This window comes from Apis florea, unplaced genomic scaffold, assembly GCF_048593485.1.
Source record: "Apis florea isolate Af1SG1 unplaced genomic scaffold, ASM4859348v1 contig_2293_pilon, whole genome shotgun sequence".
Classification (NCBI taxonomy): Eukaryota; Metazoa; Arthropoda; class Insecta; order Hymenoptera; family Apidae; genus Apis; species Apis florea.
The window spans coordinates 3,094,366-3,114,638 of NW_028256554.1; the positions used below are offsets into that span (position 1 = coordinate 3,094,366).

Sequence of the window (20,273 nt, forward strand, 5' to 3'; positions counted from 1 at the left end):
AAAGATAAAATAAAATTGAATCAACATTATTTTTAAAATACTGTAAATGCAACTAAAATATAGATAAGAAAAATAAATAACAGTATAGAGATATAGAGGATATGAATTAATTGGCGTTATTGCAAAGATATCTCTCTGTAGGTAAACAAAGTAGAATTAGAGTAGCGTTGATCCTCAATTTCTATCTTATCCTGCCATTAAAATGATATCTTAGGCGAAAGATGGCACTAACAGTTAATTTTTATTTTATCTCTATCTTTTTCTTTATTACTTTTTCTTATTTATTGTTCTTATCTATATTTATAACATGTATCATCTAAAGCTACATCTCCGTCACATTTCATTTCACCTCGCTATTTCAGCTTCATCTAATATAAATTCAAATTGCTTATAACTTAATAAATAAATTTTAAACATTTTTATTATTATTATTATATATACATTTGATTGAATCAAAACTTTATATGTGATTTAATATATTATTATAATTTTATATTATTGAATGATATGTACAATTTTAATTTTGAATAAGTAAATATCTATATTATAGTATACATAATATTAAAAAATGTTTTTTATAATTATTATAAATACGTTTATTCATTTCTTGTTAAAACTGATCTTGATTTAAAAATTCAATTATTAATTTCAATTTATTTTGGCTTTTCATTACACGTTTAAAAATGCTCTTTTAGAACTTATTTCATAAGCATATAAGTTTAATGTATTAAACTAAATTATATACTAAGAAATTAAATTTTGAAATTTTAAAAAATATTTCCTTCATGCTTAATTTCATTTTAATAAAAAAATCAATATAAGCTCATTTCATTTATCTGCTGTTTTTTAAAAATTATTTTAAATAATATCAACTAATAAAATTAAAAAAAATATATATCAAATAAATATAATCAATTAAAAGTGGTTAAATAAATATCTTTAATAACTATCATCTTACAAAATATTAATATAATGAAAATATATAGAATATTTAATTCTTTCATTATTTTATTATACGTTTTCTTTCATATATAGTTTGATCTAAATATAAAACTTTATATTAATCTAATATTAAAATACCGATGTATCCAAACAAAAAAAAAAATCTAGAATATATCAAAATCATAAGTTTTAACATAAAATAAAGGTAATCATACATTAAATATACTTGAACTTCATAATAAAATTTTATTTGGTACAGCCTAAGAGATTTATTTTAGTTAGCTGGTGATATAACAATGTGAAGTTTGAGCATATCTTTATTTGGACCTACAAGAAAAGGAGAAGTATTTTCTGTTACAGAACCTTGTTGCGGATTAAGTTCCTCGAACGGCAAAAGATCGTCTAAATTAAGGACACGTTCTTTCTTACTAAACCTGTGAATAATTTCTGTTACTCTAGCAATATGCTCAACACCATCTTGTAAACCATATATTAAAACACCTATTTTTACTCGCATATCGGCATTACTATTTACGGGTGGTTCCTTACACGTAAGTGATAATCTAACCGAACGTTTTACATGTTCTGGCATCTCTACTGTTCCTTGCCATACTATCAAAAAAAATTTTTTAAACCAAACCCCTTTCGGATATATATCTACGACCCATTCACACGCACGGTCACCAGCATATTCTGCCAAACACGAATGACTCGAAAATACAAGTGTTCTTGTATGATAAGAAGGTAAACCATGAAAATTTTCTATTGTAAGTAATGAACTACAAGTGTCTACAGTATATAATCTAGGTTCAAAAAGTAACGCGCCATCTTCTTCATTTGAACTCACTTCTTTAACTCTATCTAATTGACCAGAATGAAATGACATCCCTATAGACATACGTTCTACAAAGAATTCCTTATACTTTTTTGTTAAAGGAAATAATAGCAATTCTGCTAATTGCCGAGGAGACATCATTGGAAATCTAACTGGAGACATCACAGCTATTACCAATTGTTCCAATGTTGCTTCTAATTCGTCGTGTGATAATTGTGTTTTTAATCGATTCGCCTGATGATCTAACCATGATTCTAAACATTTATATAATGTCATTTCATCCTTTATTACTAAACTACTTTGATGTAACAATGATACTAAAATATCCAAATCGAAATTTCCAAAGTCTGCAGTCTTGGCCACCAATTCCAAATTCCATTTAATAAAATTTTGACATGCTTGAGTAATATTATGATGACCACAATTTGAAGTATATTGTAACCAAGATACTAAAGTGCCATGTATGGCAGCTAATGCAATATGATTTTGCATATAATCAAGGCACAATGATATTAGATCCTTAACATTATACTTATCAGCTAATGATAATATTGGTAGAACAACACCATAATTAATTCTTATTTGACCAGTATAAAAGTACCGTAGAAACTCACTAAATATAGGTACACATTGTGGCGTTTCTTGGAGGGTTACTCTACTTTCTTGAGATTCACTCCATTGAGGACTCATTAACATTACCTATATTGAAAAAAATAATAATGAGTATAATATTGAAATATTAATTTTATTTTATTTATTTGAAATAAATATAATAAATATTCAATAAAAAAATTATTTTTACTATTTAATTAATATTTAATTAATATTAGTTATAGTGTTGAAATAATAAAGGAATAATAACGAAACGAAAATATCTTTTACTTAAAAATTATTTTTTATTAAATATAAAAATAATAAAAAATAGCTTTTATTTATCTATCAATAATATACTTATATCCAATGTTATATTTTTTTAAATATTCTGAATGAATTATCAATTCACTTAAAAATAAACATTTAATTTAAAAAAATATTACTCTAAATATTAATTTACTTTTTTTATATAAAATCATGTCCATTTAGGTTATACCACCAGTTTAGTGACATCCTGTATAAGAATAAACAATTGTTTTTCATTTCATCTTATTATATACTAATTTAAAAGCAAATTTACTTACTTGAAAAACATCACTAGAAGCACAAAGTATAAGACGATGTGCTGGATATTCTATACCATCAACAACTAGACAAATATCATTCATAAGACGTTCTGCATACAATGTTGCTATTTTTAAAAGGACTGTACGTGAATTATCGACCTAAATAGAAAATATAATAAATTTATGTTCTTGTTTTATAAAATATAAATTTTTTTATATCTTTATCTTTTTTAAATAAAAACATATCATTATGTATAATAACCTCTATTGAATCTGAACTTTCAGATTTTCCAACATTATTTGGAATATTATTAGATTCTTCTGTTTGTTTATTATTATCCATTTCAGAAGAACCTGTCATACTTGATCATCACACTGTTTTGTATATTTCTATATCATGGTATACAACTAATTTTATAATAAAAGTAATTGTACCAATAAACCTTCATGGTAGTCTCTTGTTTATTAATTTTAATACTCTTCAAAATTACATAACTGTAAAAAATAAATAAACAAAATACAATACATACATAAATATGAATTAAATAAATAATTAAAAATAAAACAAAATAATAATAATTAAGAATAAAATAACAATATATTACAATATATAAAAGGGAAATATGTCATATTTTTTTAAAAAATAAACTTAAAAGAAACTGATAACTACAAAAAATTAATTACAATAAAATAAAAATACATATAAGAGAGTATATTAGAGATAAGAAAGATAAGAAAATATAATAATAAAATATATAAAAATATATAGAACAATAAAAATTTATATATATGCAATTAATTACACATATGTTTCAAACAAAAAATATCATATTATATATAATAATGATTGTTTCTTATATTTTATATAATAAAATTTAAAAAAATAATAATTAATAAATTTTTATTTACCAAAAACTGTAAATAATTATAACGAAGTAAAGAAATTGTATTAATTAAATACGAAGGAAATGAATTGTGAAATACACTTCTCAATTGTATGTTTTAATATTAAATTATGAAAATATAAATTGTTTTATTACATTAAGTAAGAATTGACACTGTTTTTATTTTATTATTTTTACCAAGACAATTTCGAAACACCAAAACTATCAAAAAATACAATGACATGAAATAGTAGTTGAGTTGATTTAAAAGTCAATTGTACAAACATAAAACAGCGAAATGTATAAACATATGAAATGAACGCTGTAGTATTTGGCGCGAATTTTAATATCAGGTAAAAATTCTATTTTTCATTCAAAAATTCAGTAATTACTTGAATTAATAATATATATATAAATAATTATTTAATATAAAATAATAAAATTAATATCAATTAATAAAATACAATTAATACAATAATTTATTATTAACAAATTTATTTTATTTTTCAGTTTTAAAATCAAAGTAAATAAAAACTGTATTTAACTGTTATTAATCTTATAAACAAAGTAATATTTCAAATATATTTCGAGTTCCTTAAGAAAATTAAAATTTTTTAATTAAACATAATTAGATATTAACAAAAATTTAAGAATGAAATATAGTAATTTCAATAATAGTGACTATTATATAATATTATTATTAATACATTATCTTAGGGATTATTTGTTTTTGGTAATTTGACAAGAATTTGAGAATTTTAAATTTAATTTTTCCACAGATAATTTATAAAGAATTTATTAAATTTATACAAAAAAGTACATATAATATACATATAATATATAAAAATAGTATAAAAAATGGATAAATATATGGATATAAGTATATATATATGTATTCAAAAAAATATAAAAAAAATATTATTTATTATTTAATTATATTATATATTTAATTAAATTTTAATTATGTAATTATTGGATTTCTTGATATTTTAATTATATTGTTTAAATAATCAATTTTTTAATATAATAATTATATTAAATATATAAAACTAGAAAAAATTTAATACAATATTAAAAAATTTTAGAAAATTATTACAGAAAAAAATTAAATGAATAATTATATTAAAATATTGATTATAAAATATATTAATATTTATTATCTATGAAAAATTATATAATATATAAATTTATATTAAGTTATAACTAAATAGAGATTTAATACTATCTAAATTTATAATATTCAAGTTATTTTTTTAATAAATAGTAAAAATATATGTAAAATTTAAACTTTTATATTATATTATATTATATTTTATATAAACATTATATTATATAATTTTTTAATATATTCTACTTTCACTACATTTTAATATCACTTCTTCAATGGTTTTTCCATATTTATTTAATTGTAAAATAGCTAATAGTAATATTTGTACTACCCAGAGATATAAATCAACATTTTTATGAATTTTAGTTTTATGTTCAAATGCTTCAAAATTGTATTTAAATTCTATATTACATAATAAACATATTGTATCATGATATTTCAAATAATGAATTTTATAATATTGAATATTTGAAAATTGTTTTGAACATATTATACAATTAAAATATTTGCTTTCTATATTACTAAATCTTTCATATTCATAAAGAGATAACAAACGTTTCATTCCAAGAATTTCTATTATATCATTTTGAAAATCTATATTTTCATGAATTGATTGAATATTAATATTGTTTTTTTTATAACATAAATCAAAAACAATATGATGAGATATTAAATGTTTTGTTAATTCATATGTAAGGTATAAGTTATTACATATTTCACATTTGTTCCATTGGTGCCACTTTTTTAGATGTTGTTTCATTTGTAATATCGTAAAACATGATATATTACAATTTTTACAATTAAGTATTTTTTCATTATTACATAATATATTAGATGTAATATTCAATTTTGAAAGTTTCTCATTCAATTTATCTAATTTTTTTAAAAATATTATATCATTACACATAGCAAAGATATTTTTATTATCCGATAATTGTAATTCTTTTTCATTAAATTCAGTATTAACATTTACATTATTTACTACATTATGAGATGAAAAGTCTTTTACAGATGCAGAGAAATCTATAAAGTTGTCTAAATTATTGCTGGAATCATTATTCATTGAATGTATGGTTTCATGTTTTATTAACATATGTAATGTAAGAAAACTTGATTTACATATCTTGCATTTATGTGGACCTATAGTTTCTAAATGGGTATTTATATTATGTTGTGTTAAAGATATGGCATTAGAAAAATTAAGATTACATCTTTTACAGTTCCAAGAAGTAACATTAGTGCATACATGAATGTTCACCATTGCAACTGAAGTAAGAATTTTATTACAATTATCACAAATATGAATTACAGATTCATCATTATGACAATAGTATTTATGTCGTAAATAATTTCGAAGCAATGCAAAATTTTCTTTACATGGACTACAACGCCATTTTCTATTTCTTATTTTTATATTATTCTTATTTGGAATTTGATAAATTGTTTTCTCATGTACTTTATTTTGCTTTTGTAGAATTCTTTTTAATATCTTTATTTTTGATAACATATTATTTTCCTTTCTAAATAGATTTTTTGTTTTATGAAGATTATTAAAATATGGTATTATTAGTGAATTTGGAAATTGTGAATTTTCAAATAAAGAATCATGTAAAAAGAACATATGTTTTCTTAATATTGTTAAGGAATTGAATTTTTTATCACATATATTGCAATACAGCTCTGTTAAATTATAACTATCCTTATTTTTACTTATATTCATAATAAAATTAGAATTTGTATTAAAATTTATTGGAAACTTATTTTCAATTATACTTTCTACAAATTTTTCTTTACTAGTAGTATTTGTTGTATATTTTTTTGCAATATTCATATTGAATTTAATTAATTTTTGTTTTTTTATGCCCTCCTTTGTTTTTTGTGTAAGATTTATATTCAATGTACAATTGTAATCATCATTTTCATTCACAATATTATCTTTTGTAATAACATATTCCATATTTTCATTTTTAACATTAACTTTTTTATCAATTATTTCAGATATTGAAATGTTTTGATTTGATTTTTCTAAATTTATAATAGAATTTACATTTTGTAAAATTAGATCATTTTCATATTTTATTGTTTTTTTACTTTCTTGTATTTTTTGTTTTTTATACACATCAGCATGAGAATTATTTAGATGTGTAGACATATGAGATAAAAACATATATTTTCTTTTATATTTTTTAGAACAAATATTACAAGTAATAAAAAAAGTTTTTTTATATTTCCTACCTTTATATTTTTGATTAAAACAATCATTAAAAGAATTAGAATTTTGATTTTGAAGTGACTTTGAATTTGAATCTGAGATGATTGCAATATTATTTAAATATTTCTCATCAATATTTAATTTTTTTATATCCTTTATTTTTGGAATTTTCTGCATTATTTGACTATCATTTACCTGCTTCTCTTTTATTTTTATTTTTGATAATAAATTATTATTTGAATTATAATACATATTGTTCTTAAAATTTATTTCTTTTGTATTAATACAAAACTCATTTATATTATTATGTTGTGTGTCAGTTTTTTTTTCTAAATTAGAAATTTCAACTGCTTTAGCAGTAATGTCAAAAATATGATTTTTGTTTAAATTATGATTTTTTTTAAATTTTGATTCATTTTGAAATGCAGTATATAATTCAGAATTTTTAACTATTTGTTTTGTTTCTTTATTTTCTTTTATACAGTAATTAAAATTATGATATTTTTTAACATGTTCTTCAAAACTACTCATATGATCAAATATTTTTGAACAACAACAACATTCAAAAATAAATTGATTATTATTATTTAAATTTAATTGTTTGTTGAAATTAATAATAACAACTGCAAATTTATTTTTTTTGGGTAATATGTCTTTTTCACATTTTAAGTGTATATTCATTACATGTTCTTGAAAATGAGATAAAGAATTAATTTGTAAATTACATAATGTACATTCAATACATAATTTTTCATCATTTATAAAATTTATTTTATTTGAAAATTGTTGTAAAAGATTAATAATTTCTTTACATTTATTACATATTGCTAAACTTTTTATTATCCCATGTTCATGCAATTTTTGAATTTTTGATTTATGTCGTGTTTTTCTATTTATCATATTATCTTTAGTTTTTAAAAAAAATTTTAAAATATTTTCTAATAAATTTATATTTTCTAATTTATATTCATTATCTCGTAATATTTCTATGTTATTAATTTCATTTTGTAAGGACATTTTATATGTATTTTTTTCAAATTTTATATTTGTTATATTTGTATCAATTTCTTCCATTATATTTTCTTGGAATTTTGTACATTTTTTTTCAAACACTGATTTATGATATAATACATTTATTTCTTCATTTTGTTTCAATTCAGTAGTTCTGAATTGTTTGTATGAACAACACTGTGTTTTTATGATATCTTTTGTTTCATAATATATTCTCTTATTATCTTGTTTTTTTAATTTATTTGCAACATAGTCTGGAATTATTTTAGATAATTCAGATAAAGGAAGATCATCTATCTTTGTTAAAGCTATTGTTAAGTTTTTAATATCTAAAAAGTTTTTATGCTTTACTATATCTTTATTTATTTTGATATCATTTTTCTTTGAATGAAGACCTGTAATTTTGGAAAATTTATTTGTATTTTCTTTATTTAATATTTTTTTGCAATATTTATTTTTCCCTGATTTATTAGTATAATTTTTTTTGTATTTTTTTATTTTATGATATATTTTTTTTGGTTTCTTTCTTTTCATTTCTAAATAACATATTGATTTTACTGTTCTTTGATTCTTGCATTCTGTATAAACATCTTTGTTTGATCTTCTAGTTGTAATAGATTTACTAACTTTACAATTATTTTCTTTATGTATTTGTATATTGCAACCAGTTTCAGATTTGGAATCAATTAAGTTATGAATATTATTTGTTTGTGATTGCTTCATACTTTTATGTGCTTTTATTTTCAAAGATTTTTTTTGTGATAATTTTATATTAGATTTAGATAAGGCAATTTGTTGAAGTTTCCTATTTGATTCATAATTAGCTTTATGTTGATTCTTTAACATTTTATTATAGGAAATAATATTATTATAAAAATTATAGCACGTTTGCGATTTTCTACAAAAATTAATGTTTACAAATTTAATATTGCTCCACAATTAATTTTTATTATTTTTATAATCTTTATTATTTGACGGTTTTTTAATTAGATTTAATTTCATTATTCTTGCTATTTTTTAGTAAGAAAATAGAAATATTTCTGTCATATCTCTTTAAAACTTTGCTCATAAATTTTTTTAAATTTTTTAAAAAAATTATTCTTAAAGAAATACTTAAATCTTCTTGTATCTCCTTTCTTTTTATTATTAATATGATCTTGCAGTTATAGTTTTCTTTTTATTATATTTGTTTTTTAATTTTGAATTTAAATTTTCAAACTTCTTAAATTAAAAAATTAAATTTAGCAAAAATAATTAAACTTTATTCTTACGATAAAAAGATAACATCTTAACAATTTTGCTAATTTTTATGTTATTTTTTATCTTTTTTTATTAAATTCTTTTCATTTTATTTTTTAATTATATAAAATATTAATCTTCTGCTGCAAAAAAATATATTATATTATTATTATGTTAATTATTTAATAATAATTTTTTTTATTAAACTTTTAAATATTATTAATATATTATGCTAAACATAATTTAATTATATTATAATAGATAATATATAATTATAATAGAATATTATTAATAATTAATAATTATATAATATCATAATAAATATAAATAATTTATTTTTATAATATCAATAAAATAAAAAGATATTTCAAAAAAATTTTTTTACTTGTGAAAAGTGTATTATTATACTCTTCTATTATTTTGGCAGAACAATTTTGTAGAAGTTGTTATTTACATAAAATATTTATCAATAATATTAACTTGTCAATATCGTATATACGCTAAAAATAATTTATATATAAATAAATATATAAATTAAAAATAAAATTAATATCTTAGATTTAAAAAAATAATTCAAGTTTATGTTTATAACAAAAAATATTTATATATTTATATATTATAAATATAACTAGAATTGATGAAATTAATAAAATAACTAACCTTATATTTCATGCTTTTTACTAATATAAAATTTTATATAATTATGAATTATTATAAGCTCTTTTTGTTTCTTCGATTAAATATTTTTCATATCAGTAATATTATTTATTATATTAAGCGATACTTAAACATATATTTTTTTCTTTTTACTCGTAATAATATTTTAAACTTGCACAGGCTTCAAATTTTCATTTATGAATTTGAAAATGTTATATAGTTATAGTGTTAGATGGCAGCAATGCTACCATTTATGTTACATTAAAATGATAAATCTTGTAACGCATTGTTTAATGATAGATTCATTTATTTAGTTGTATTTAGTTATTTCATATTAAATGGCAAAATAAATATTGACAATTGTATTGTATATATTTTTATGCATATATGCCATTTAATGATAAAAATAGTATTTAGTATATAATACTATGTATAATGCTATATGTTTATGAAACTAACCTAAAACTTTCATTTCGTATTTAACAATATAGTACTTATTATTAAATAATTATTTATTTCCAAAGAATTATAAATATTTATATTCTTTTAGATATATTCATGTTATTAAATTTTATTATATTAATAGAAAATAAAATAATTTTAATTCATAATTTTTATAAATTTTTTATATTTTCTATTTTCTAGTTATTTTATTTGTTTGATTTTAAAAAATGTGTAATTGTACAATTATTGCAAAATTAATTCCTTGGAATCTGTTTGACGAGAATATACAGAATTGTTTACCTGTTGAAATGAAAAAACATTTGGCAACAATAAACATTAGCTTAAAACTCTCCCTTACAAATAAGATGTAAATAAAACATATGATTATATGAAGTAATTATAGAAATTATTAAATTTTTCTATAATATTATAAAATATTTCAATATTTTATTTATTCTTTTTTTTTTAATTTTAAATTAAGTTATTTTGAATAACTCATTTATAATTAAAATATTATATATAATATAGTAATATAAAAATTTAATAATGTATATATTTTTATGCATTTTAATTATATTGATTACATAAAAATAATATTAATAATTTAATTTTTTTTTAATGAAAGAACTTCATCAATGAAATGGATAAAAGATTCATTAATATTAATTGAAGCTTGTTTGGATAAAACCTGGGAAGTATTAAATTCTGGTCATTGGCAATCAGTTCCTGTTGAATATCGATATTGTTATACTTTATGTATTATCTTAAAAGTAATGTAATACATTAATTATTTTTTTAATTTTATTTTGAATAAAAATAATATTTAAAATTTATGTTAATTTTATTATTATATAATTTTAAATACTGAAAATTTTATATTTACAGACAGTACTATTAGAATTTCAATATTATAGTAATATCAAAGAATTTACAAAAAATATAATTTTATTGAAGGATATTATTCACCAAATTGATAAAGGTATTTTATTAGGAGCACCACTTCCAAATATACCTGATTTATTACCAAAAATTGCATCAAAATTGAATAATTGTATCAGTAAGTATTAAAAGAGAAAGATAAATATAATTAAATATTATAATCAAATTAATATTATAATTAAGTAATGATAAATTATGTTGTGTAATTTTTTTTTATTCTATATTATATTCTATATTTTTTATTATATTTTACAGCAAAATCAGAAATATTGGATTTAAAAAAATTAAATATTGATTGCAAAAATTCATATGATTTTATTTTACCTGGATTTATTGAAGTTACTCAATATATTGAACCCTCAATGGAACTATTTTACAAAGAAATATTTATGCCTAAAGTACCTGCAATATTAAAAGGTAAAAAATATATTTTTTAATTTAATTTTTCAATTAATAAAATATCTTTTATTTTAATACTAAAATGTTTTTCTTCATGCAAATTTTTACTTCATATCATAAAGATTTTAAATAATGATGTGAATGCATTATTTTAAATAAAAAAATATACAAAATTTAATAAAAATTGATTATAATAAATATAGATTAAAACTTTAAAAATTTGAAAATGAAACTTTAAAAATGAAGTTTCTAATTATTATTATTTTTGTATATTATTTTTACATTTATGTCATCTAATATTTTTCTGATAAATTTTAATTTTACTTTAATTTCATGTTTTAATAATAATATATATAATACATTTTAGATTGTATTAAACATTGGAAAGCTTTAAAGCAATGGAAGGATTTAAAGTATTTAATTAATATAGCTGGAAATCGATTGGTACCTATTGAAATTGGTTCACGTTATACTGATGAAAATTGGTCACAACAACTTCTTAATTTTTCAGAATTTTTACAAAAATATATATTAACAAAAAATGATCAAATTGGTTATTTAGCTCAGCATCAATTGTTTGAACAGGTTTTATTCTATATTTTTTAAAATATTTAATATTTCCAATGAAATTTTAAATACTAAATATATAATAATAATTTCAGATCCCTGAATTGAAAGAAGATTTTACGATTCCTGAATATTGTAATTTTACAGATAATGATGATGTAAAACAGCCAGATATAAATGTTTGGTTTGGACCTAGTGGAACTGTTTCACCTTTGCATTTTGATCCTAAAAATAATTTTTTATGTCAAGTATGAAAATTAAATTTTGTTTTATAATAATATATGAATAAAATTATTTTAAATTACTATATTAAAATATATATTAATTTATATATTATAAACATATATTAATTTATATTATATTATTGATTTTTGTTGCATTTTAGGTGTTTGGATATAAAAGGATTATTTTATATCATCCAAATGATTCATTGAATTTATATCCATATGATACAAGATTACTGAACAATACTGCACAAGTTGATCCTTTAAATCCAAATTATGAAAAATGGCCTAATTTTATTAAAGCAAAAGGTTTAATGACTTATTTAAAACCTGGAGAAATGCTTTACATTCCTCCAAAATGGTGGCATCATGTAACTTCTTTAACTTCAAGTTTTTCAGTTAGTTTTTGGTGGAGTTAAATATAAAAAGTATATAATAGAAAAGCAATATATGTATTTAAAAAATATTTATTTCTAAGACTTATAATTCTAAAAAAAAATATATAAATTTTGAAAAACTGTATATAAAATTCGAAAAAATGCTGTATATAAATATAATATATAATTTTATAAAATATATTTTTATAAAATATTTTATTTATAAATCAATATATATTATAATGTACTTAATAAAAATTGATAATCATTATTTTTTATATTATTCATTCATATAAATCATTATTAGACATTTCAAGTGTGTGTATATATATATAATGAAATTTAATTTATTTTATAATTATTTTATTGTTTTATGTATATTAATTTAATTTGTATTCAATTAAATTAAGAAGAAGTACGAAAATATAATTTTTTTAATATCAATGAAAAAGTAAATAAAGTTCTTAATTGAATTGCTTGATAATTATTAAAAAATTATAATACTATGTTAAATTAGTAATTAGTGCTAAATATGTTTCATTGGTTTAAATAAAATATATATATGCAAATCATTGAAGCAGATGCACCACAAAGGCGTTCATGAGAATGAAACGGAATGTTATAAATATCCTCTGACCTACGTTTTCAGTATGGAGCATAAGAAATATACGTATACGTATATGTAAAACTTGTCAAACGAAATACACAGTTTATTATTTGGGAATGATGACAGAGGAGGCATTTCCACCGATCATTAGGTTCCAGGTAAAAATGTGTGAAAGTAACATTTTTCAAAAAATGTGCATCATACTTGTGCACACTTATATATTGCAATATATATGACGCATTTTTAAAATTTCTTTCCTCTTTTCAGTGTACATCGAATTAATTATTTCCGGTTTTTAAAAATAAATATTACAGTAATTTTCGATGAACGATAATTATACCATATTATTTCTTAATAGGAATTTGTTTTAGTATCGATATTAAAAAGATATCGATTACATATCATTCTTTTTATATTAATATATTTATATTGTAATATTGGCGAAAATCCAGTGTTTAAGGAATTAGAAACTATTTTTAGAAAATTTATATTATTAACATATTGTTAGTTCATGAAATGAAATCATAATGAATTAAAAAGTTCAAACAAATCTTGATTTCACATAATTAAATACTTTAATTTTTATATTATTTTTGAAAATTAAATATAAATAATAATGCAATATTTAATGATTTAATTATACATTTTTGTTTGGAAACAATGGAATAATTTGAATTTTAAAAACATATAATATTGAAGAATATATTAAATATAATTTTCAATTTTTTATTAAAATAAATAATTTTTTATATATTTTTTATTTTATAATAATTAAAACATTCACTTTCGCAAAACTTTTTTTGAAAAATGCTCAATATATATATATATTATCCTATTTTTTAAAACGTAATATTATTTTATAAAATGTAATAGTACTAATAAATGATTACTTATTCACTGCATTTTATAATTCTCTTTAACCCGTCATAATTCACTTTTTATTATATCTATAATGGTACTTTTATAAATGTTTTTTTGTGACATAAAAAGATCATAAAAAGATCGAAATTATTATTACTTTCATGAACATAATAGTAAAATAATAGATTATTTAAAAAAAAAACTTTTTATTTGATAGTCATTTTTAAATCTGTTTAAATATTGCACATGCGTATCATCTTTTTAATATATTATCGTTTTTTTATTAGTATATTAATATATACCGTATAAAATATTGTATTTTTATTTTAATTTCTTTTTTTAGAATTAATTTAATATATACAATATATTTTTATAATAAAATTTTAATTTCATATTATATGAAAATATTTACTATTAATATAATTATTATACTTATTTGAAAATAATATAAATAATAATATAAAACTATTAAAAAACTTTGCTATATTTTATTTAATTTATTGTTCAATAATTTATTGTTCAAGACAAGATAACAATAAGATAAAATTGTATCACGAAACTCAACTTGGTAATATTTACTCGGCCGATAATTCGCACGTTGTGAAACCTGGCTAATTTTCCTAGATTGCTATATCAGAAAGTGAAAGAAATATCTAGAAGAGGAAGGAGAAAATGCATACATATATATACATATGAGTTATATATATATATATTATTAAGTTTGATAGGCGCGTGCGCATAGTGATGACAAGATTCGATATATCGCATCAGTTGGTGGGAGAAAAACAAGGACAGATATTATAGGGGGTGAGAAAGGCAACGATGCAACCCCTGTTTTTCAATCGTTGCCGCTCGATTCTGCGCCTTAGTTTGGTGTACGGGGCGGCTCCTATATTCCTATTCACCTTTAGCGTTACCCCAGGAGTGCATGAATGGTGATTTAACGCGTACCGAGAAAAAGAACCTTCGTGTCCAGCAGGTGCTGGACAAGTGAAAGAATCATAGTGCCTAGAGTCTCTTATAAAGCACAATGGTTACAGATAGTACCAGTCAGGTATGATCCTATATTCATTTTGCGTAAGAGATGCCGGAATGTCGCCGGTATTTTTTCCTTCTTCAACTGATCGAAGGGTGTGAACTTTGGAATGAAACTTAAAATAATTTTATTTTTTTTTTTTTTCGTTAATAAAAAGTACGTTATATTGAATTTTTAAATGATACACTTCTTTTATGAATTTCTTTGAATATAATACTAAATGTGAGAAAACAAAAGAAACTTTAGAATTCAGCTTGATAACCATAGATAAAGTAAAAAGAAATAGTAGGAGGGGATGATTGTAAGCAAGGTATAAATACGATATAGGTACATAGATGTTTTATAAGCCGGTTTTTATCGTGTGGTTACCCTTTTTGCAGATATTAATCAAAAAATAATTCGAATAATATAAGTAGTCATAAATAACTTAATGTGGACAAAATTCATTAATCAAGTAAGAATACATCAAAATTTTTGATAGGATAAAGGTCATGGTCAAATTATATGTACTACTAGCACATAACATAATCATTCGCACTTGAATACTTAAATATAACAGTCAAATTAAATACAATGGTTTATAAATTTTTAAAAATGAATAAAAAGATAAATATTTCATAACAATATTAGTATATTAAACTTTTAAATCATTTTTAAAAAATATACATATTTTTACTGCACTTATATGCATTTTATACTGCACTTTATACTGCATTGAATAAAAACAATATTATATTATAATTATTTTTTATCTATGTACAATATATTATAATTCATATAATTGATTTATATGCAATATGTTGTATAATATGTATTATATGATATTTATATTTTTGATAGGATTAATGATTTATAAGAAAGAAGGATTTTCTTTAATTTAAATTTCTATTTATTCTATTTTTCCATTTGTTATTTTTTTTAAATAATATTATTAAATATATAATCAATATAATTAATAATATTTAAAATATAATTAAAAATATTTTATAATGAAAATATTTAAGATAATTGTATTATAAGCATTATAATTTTGTTGCATTGTTAATTAATAACTAATCATTAATACATCTTTTATTCGATTTCAAGTATATTTAATTTTTTTCTTTTTATTTTATTTTAATTGTTTGAAATTTAATATTTAAATTTAAAATTTATTTATTAAATAAATGATTTAAGAAAAATATTTTCAGAATGTTTGAACTATTTTACATTTACAATAATTGTTAATATTGAAAATTAGAAAATGAATATTATTATATTTAATATTGATATATTGTTTCATATTTAGGCTGACGATACGACAGCATTTCTTCGTGCTGCGCGGTCTGGGAACCTTGAAAAAGTGATTGAATTTCTCGATACCGATTTAGATATTAATACAGCTAATTCGGTAAGTATTAAGATTTATAAATTCTTGTAATTATTTATTATTTTTGTATTTATTAAATGTTATTTATTTTATTCAAATTATTCAAAATATTTTATATTTTTATATTTCAGAATGGTTTAAATGCTTTACACTTAGCATCGAAAGATGGTCATGTTGAAATAGTAACAGAATTATTAAAAAGAGGTGCTACAGTGGACGCAGCTACAAAGAAAGGAAATACTGCGCTGCACATAGCTTCGTTGGGTAAATTTAATCTTTAATTGCTATACAATATAAAATAGACTACAATAAAAAAATTAACATGTTTAATAACACGTTTCTAAAATTTATATTAAATATAATCATAAATGAATATTATTAAACAAGATTTATAATATATTTTCAGCTGGCCAAGCGGAAATAGTAAATATTCTTATTCAGTATGGTGCTGCAGTTAATATTCAATCTCAAAATGGTTTTACACCTTTATATATGGCCGCGCAAGAAAATCATGATCAAGTTGTTAAATTGTTGCTCAGTAATGGCGCCAATCAAAGTCTCGCTACAGAGGTGAATATATGTATACAATTGATTGTATTATGTAACGAATATATATACATATTTATTTAAAGTAGTACTGTATACATGAAAGACATGATAGTAACTGTATCATGTCTTTTACGTAATTTATATAATTTAGACAATAAAGAATGATTTCTTTAGGACGGATTTACACCTCTTGCTGTTGCAATGCAACAAGGACACGATAAAGTTGTCAGCGTTCTTTTAGAAAATGATTCTAAAGGAAAAGTTAGATTACCAGCACTTCATATTGCAGCTAAAAAAGATGACTGTAAAGCTGCTGATCTATTATTGCAGGTAATTTAAAATTTAAAATTAAAATAATCACATTCATAATTCTACATTTATTTTTTATTTCTATTCTTTTTAGAATGATCATAAACCTGATGTTACATCGAAAAGTGGTTTTACACCTCTACATATCGCTGCCCATTATGGAAACGAAGAAATAGCACGTTTATTAATAAAACGTGGAGCTGATGTGAATTATTTAGCAAAGGTACGAATAAATTGATATCAATAAGAATTAATAAGCTTTGATATTAATATTCTTGATTTCTTTTATCAGCATAATATAAGCCCTTTACATGTAGCAGCGAAATGGGGTAAAAACAATATGGTTAAAGTATTATTAGAAAATTCTGCGCAAATCGATGCTAAAACCAGGGATGGTTTAACACCGCTTCATTGTGCAGCAAGATCTGGTCATGAACAAGTTATTACCACGCTTCTTGAACACTCTGCACCTATTAGTGCACGAACAAAAGTATGTACAAAAATTTAATAAACAACTCATAAAATTGTTATATTACCATGTTAGTGATGTGTATAAGAATTACAATATATAATACAATAAATAATATGTCGATTTTATTAATGAAAATTATATTTTTTAGAATGGACTTGCACCATTGCACATGGCATCACAAGGAGATCATGTGGATGCAGCAAGAGTATTATTATATCATCGAGCGCCAGTAGATGAAGTTACGATCGATTATTTAACGTCTCTTCATGTTGCCGCACATTGTGGACATGTTAGAGTTGCGAAATTACTTCTGGACCGGAAAGCTGATCCGAATGCACGAGCTTTAAATGGCTTCACACCACTGCATATTGCTTGTAAAAAGAATCGAATAAAAGTTGTTGAACTCTTAGTAAAACATGGAGCATCGATCGAGTCTACTACCGAGGTATGTTAACAACTTTTTTTTATTGTTTAATTAACACTTAATTTCTCAGAAAGTGCAAGTTTTTTTTTATTCTAATTTTTATTCTTGTTTCAAATTATTGATATATATTTACTATTAATTTAAAATTTAAAATACTCATTCTTCGATCACGTTATAAACAACTAACTTTTTTAATTATTTCAACTTAATGTATTTATGAAAATAATCACGAATAAAATTTTTATTTATTTAAAATAAACTAATATCTGCGAAACGTGAAATTGATTAATCATTAATAAAAAAATATTTAAAATTAATAATTTTTTTTGTTAATATTTAATTCATGAATTAAATAAAAAATATCCTTCATTTTTTACATAATATTTATAAATATTCTATGATTGAAAAAAAGAAAAATAATAGAAATATATATTTAAAAAAAATATAACAGGTTGTTTGATAGTTATTAAAAGACTGGTTAACGGTTATTTTATATAGATTCTGTTATGATCAATACAGATGATCATTTCTATGTATTCCATATTCATAAATATATCGAAGAAGAAAGTATATTCGTTCGAAAACTGTGGAGTCATAGTACTAAAATGTTAATAGAAGATACATATATTTTACAGTCTGGACTGACTCCATTACATGTGGCCAGTTTTATGGGATGTATGAATATCGTGATATTTCTACTGCAACACGAAGCCAATCCTGACGTGCCAACTGTTAGGGGTGAAACACCTCTACATCTGGCAGCTAGAGCTAATCAAACAGACATTATTCGAATTTTATTACGAAACGGAGCCAAAGTTGATGCTCGCGCAAGGGTAAGTAAATATAAAATTGTTTAAAAACAATTATTTCTGGTACGATCAGATTTCGTTAATATTTTAACGAAAATCACACATAAAATGATACATATAAATGATCATTGTGTACTCATTGTTATTATGTATTTCGCACATTCCATTAACCAGTCTCATTTCGTTTTTTATATTGATATTACTATTATTTTTGTAATATATGCACATTTTATTGTTAATTTATTATAACAATTATTAAATAGTACGTATTATTATTATTAATATATCTATATTTATATATATGATATGATAATTATCTTGATTCATTTTAGGAACAACAAACACCCCTTCATATTGCATCACGATTAGGAAATATTGATATTGTTATGTTACTTCTGCAACATGGTGCAGCAGTTGATACTACTACAAAAGATATGTATACAGCATTGCATATTGCAGCAAAAGAAGGGCAGGAGGAGGTAATGTACAAAGAAATTTCAAAAATAGCGGATTACATCAGCACGCAAAGTAGATTATATTTATTTTGGACAAGATATCGTGAATATCTTATATAGTTTCTGTAATTAGAAAATTTCTTATTTTCTGTTGTTACATATTTCCTTCTTTATCATTTATATTTTATTTCATATTCTGTTAATTAAGTTTCGTTTATATTTGTTATATTTTATGTTAAGTTATTTATCTGTAATAAATTTTAATAAAATTTTTCACCATATTAATTATTTTTTTTGTTGCCTTTTTCTAGCTATCTCTTATATTATATCATTATTAACATCTTATAAATTAATAACCTCATTCTTTATTTTCATTTTGCATTT

At 20.7% G+C, this 20,273-nt stretch overlaps 4 protein-coding genes across 11 annotated transcripts; 2 read left to right on the top strand and 2 right to left on the bottom strand.

The window, feature by feature from the left end:
- Positions 1 to 1,174: 1,174 nt before the first annotated feature.
- On the bottom strand, positions 1,175 to 4,108 carry Tango10 (transport and golgi organization 10). Of its 3 annotated transcripts, none has more exons than XM_012487894.3 (4): positions 3,847 to 4,108; positions 3,200 to 3,432; positions 2,956 to 3,096; positions 1,175 to 2,476 (listed from the first exon to the last, which is right to left on the bottom strand). In XM_012487894.3, exons 2-4 carry the CDS (start codon positions 3,296 to 3,298, stop codon positions 1,217 to 1,219), a joined length of 1,500 nt encoding a protein of 499 aa, XP_012343348.2. In that variant the 5' UTR covers positions 3,299 to 3,432; positions 3,847 to 4,108; the 3' UTR covers positions 1,175 to 1,216. The 3 variants fall into 3 exon arrangements, with proteins under 3 accessions (XP_012343348.2, XP_086759706.1, XP_086759707.1); XM_086903580.1 differs by lacking the exon at positions 3,847 to 4,108 and adding an exon at positions 3,543 to 3,726; XM_086903581.1 differs by lacking the exon at positions 3,847 to 4,108 and adding an exon at positions 3,622 to 3,689.
- A 481-nt stretch (positions 4,109 to 4,589) lies between these two features.
- On the bottom strand, positions 4,590 to 10,272 carry LOC147658242 (uncharacterized). The gene is made up of 2 exons (XM_086903582.1): positions 10,052 to 10,272; positions 4,590 to 9,534 (listed from the first exon to the last, which is right to left on the bottom strand). The coding sequence occupies exon 2, from the start codon at positions 8,996 to 8,998 to the stop codon at positions 5,162 to 5,164; it is 3,837 nt and encodes a 1,278-aa protein (XP_086759708.1). The 5' UTR covers positions 8,999 to 9,534; positions 10,052 to 10,272; the 3' UTR covers positions 4,590 to 5,161.
- Positions 10,268 to 13,269, top strand: LOC105735767 (bifunctional peptidase and arginyl-hydroxylase JMJD5). 4 transcript variants are annotated; one of them, XM_012487895.3, is made up of 8 exons: positions 10,268 to 10,410; positions 10,694 to 10,859; positions 11,118 to 11,262; positions 11,378 to 11,549; positions 11,687 to 11,848; positions 12,198 to 12,415; positions 12,493 to 12,645; positions 12,783 to 13,269. In XM_012487895.3, exons 2-8 carry the CDS (start codon positions 10,720 to 10,722, stop codon positions 13,038 to 13,040), a joined length of 1,248 nt encoding a protein of 415 aa, XP_012343349.2. In that variant the 5' UTR covers positions 10,268 to 10,410; positions 10,694 to 10,719; the 3' UTR covers positions 13,041 to 13,269. The 4 variants fall into 4 exon arrangements, with proteins under 4 accessions (XP_012343349.2, XP_086759732.1, XP_086759733.1 ...); XM_086903606.1 differs by having other exon boundaries at positions 10,288 to 10,538; XM_086903607.1 differs by having other exon boundaries at positions 10,307 to 10,538; positions 10,694 to 10,885.
- A 342-nt stretch (positions 13,270 to 13,611) lies between these two features.
- Positions 13,612 to 20,174, top strand: LOC147658243 (uncharacterized). 3 transcript variants are annotated; one of them, XM_086903596.1, is made up of 10 exons: positions 13,613 to 13,763; positions 16,791 to 16,892; positions 17,003 to 17,135; positions 17,278 to 17,441; positions 17,595 to 17,750; positions 17,824 to 17,952; positions 18,022 to 18,219; positions 18,350 to 18,646; positions 19,261 to 19,458; positions 19,767 to 20,174. In XM_086903596.1, exons 1-10 carry the CDS (start codon positions 13,722 to 13,724, stop codon positions 20,007 to 20,009), a joined length of 1,662 nt encoding a protein of 553 aa, XP_086759722.1. In that variant the 5' UTR covers positions 13,613 to 13,721; the 3' UTR covers positions 20,010 to 20,174. The 3 variants fall into 3 exon arrangements, with proteins under 3 accessions (XP_086759724.1, XP_086759722.1, XP_086759723.1); XM_086903597.1 differs by lacking the exon at positions 13,613 to 13,763 and adding an exon at positions 15,368 to 15,520; XM_086903598.1 differs by lacking the exon at positions 19,261 to 19,458 and having other exon boundaries at positions 13,612 to 13,763.
- The last annotated feature ends 99 nt before the right edge of the window (positions 20,175 to 20,273 follow it).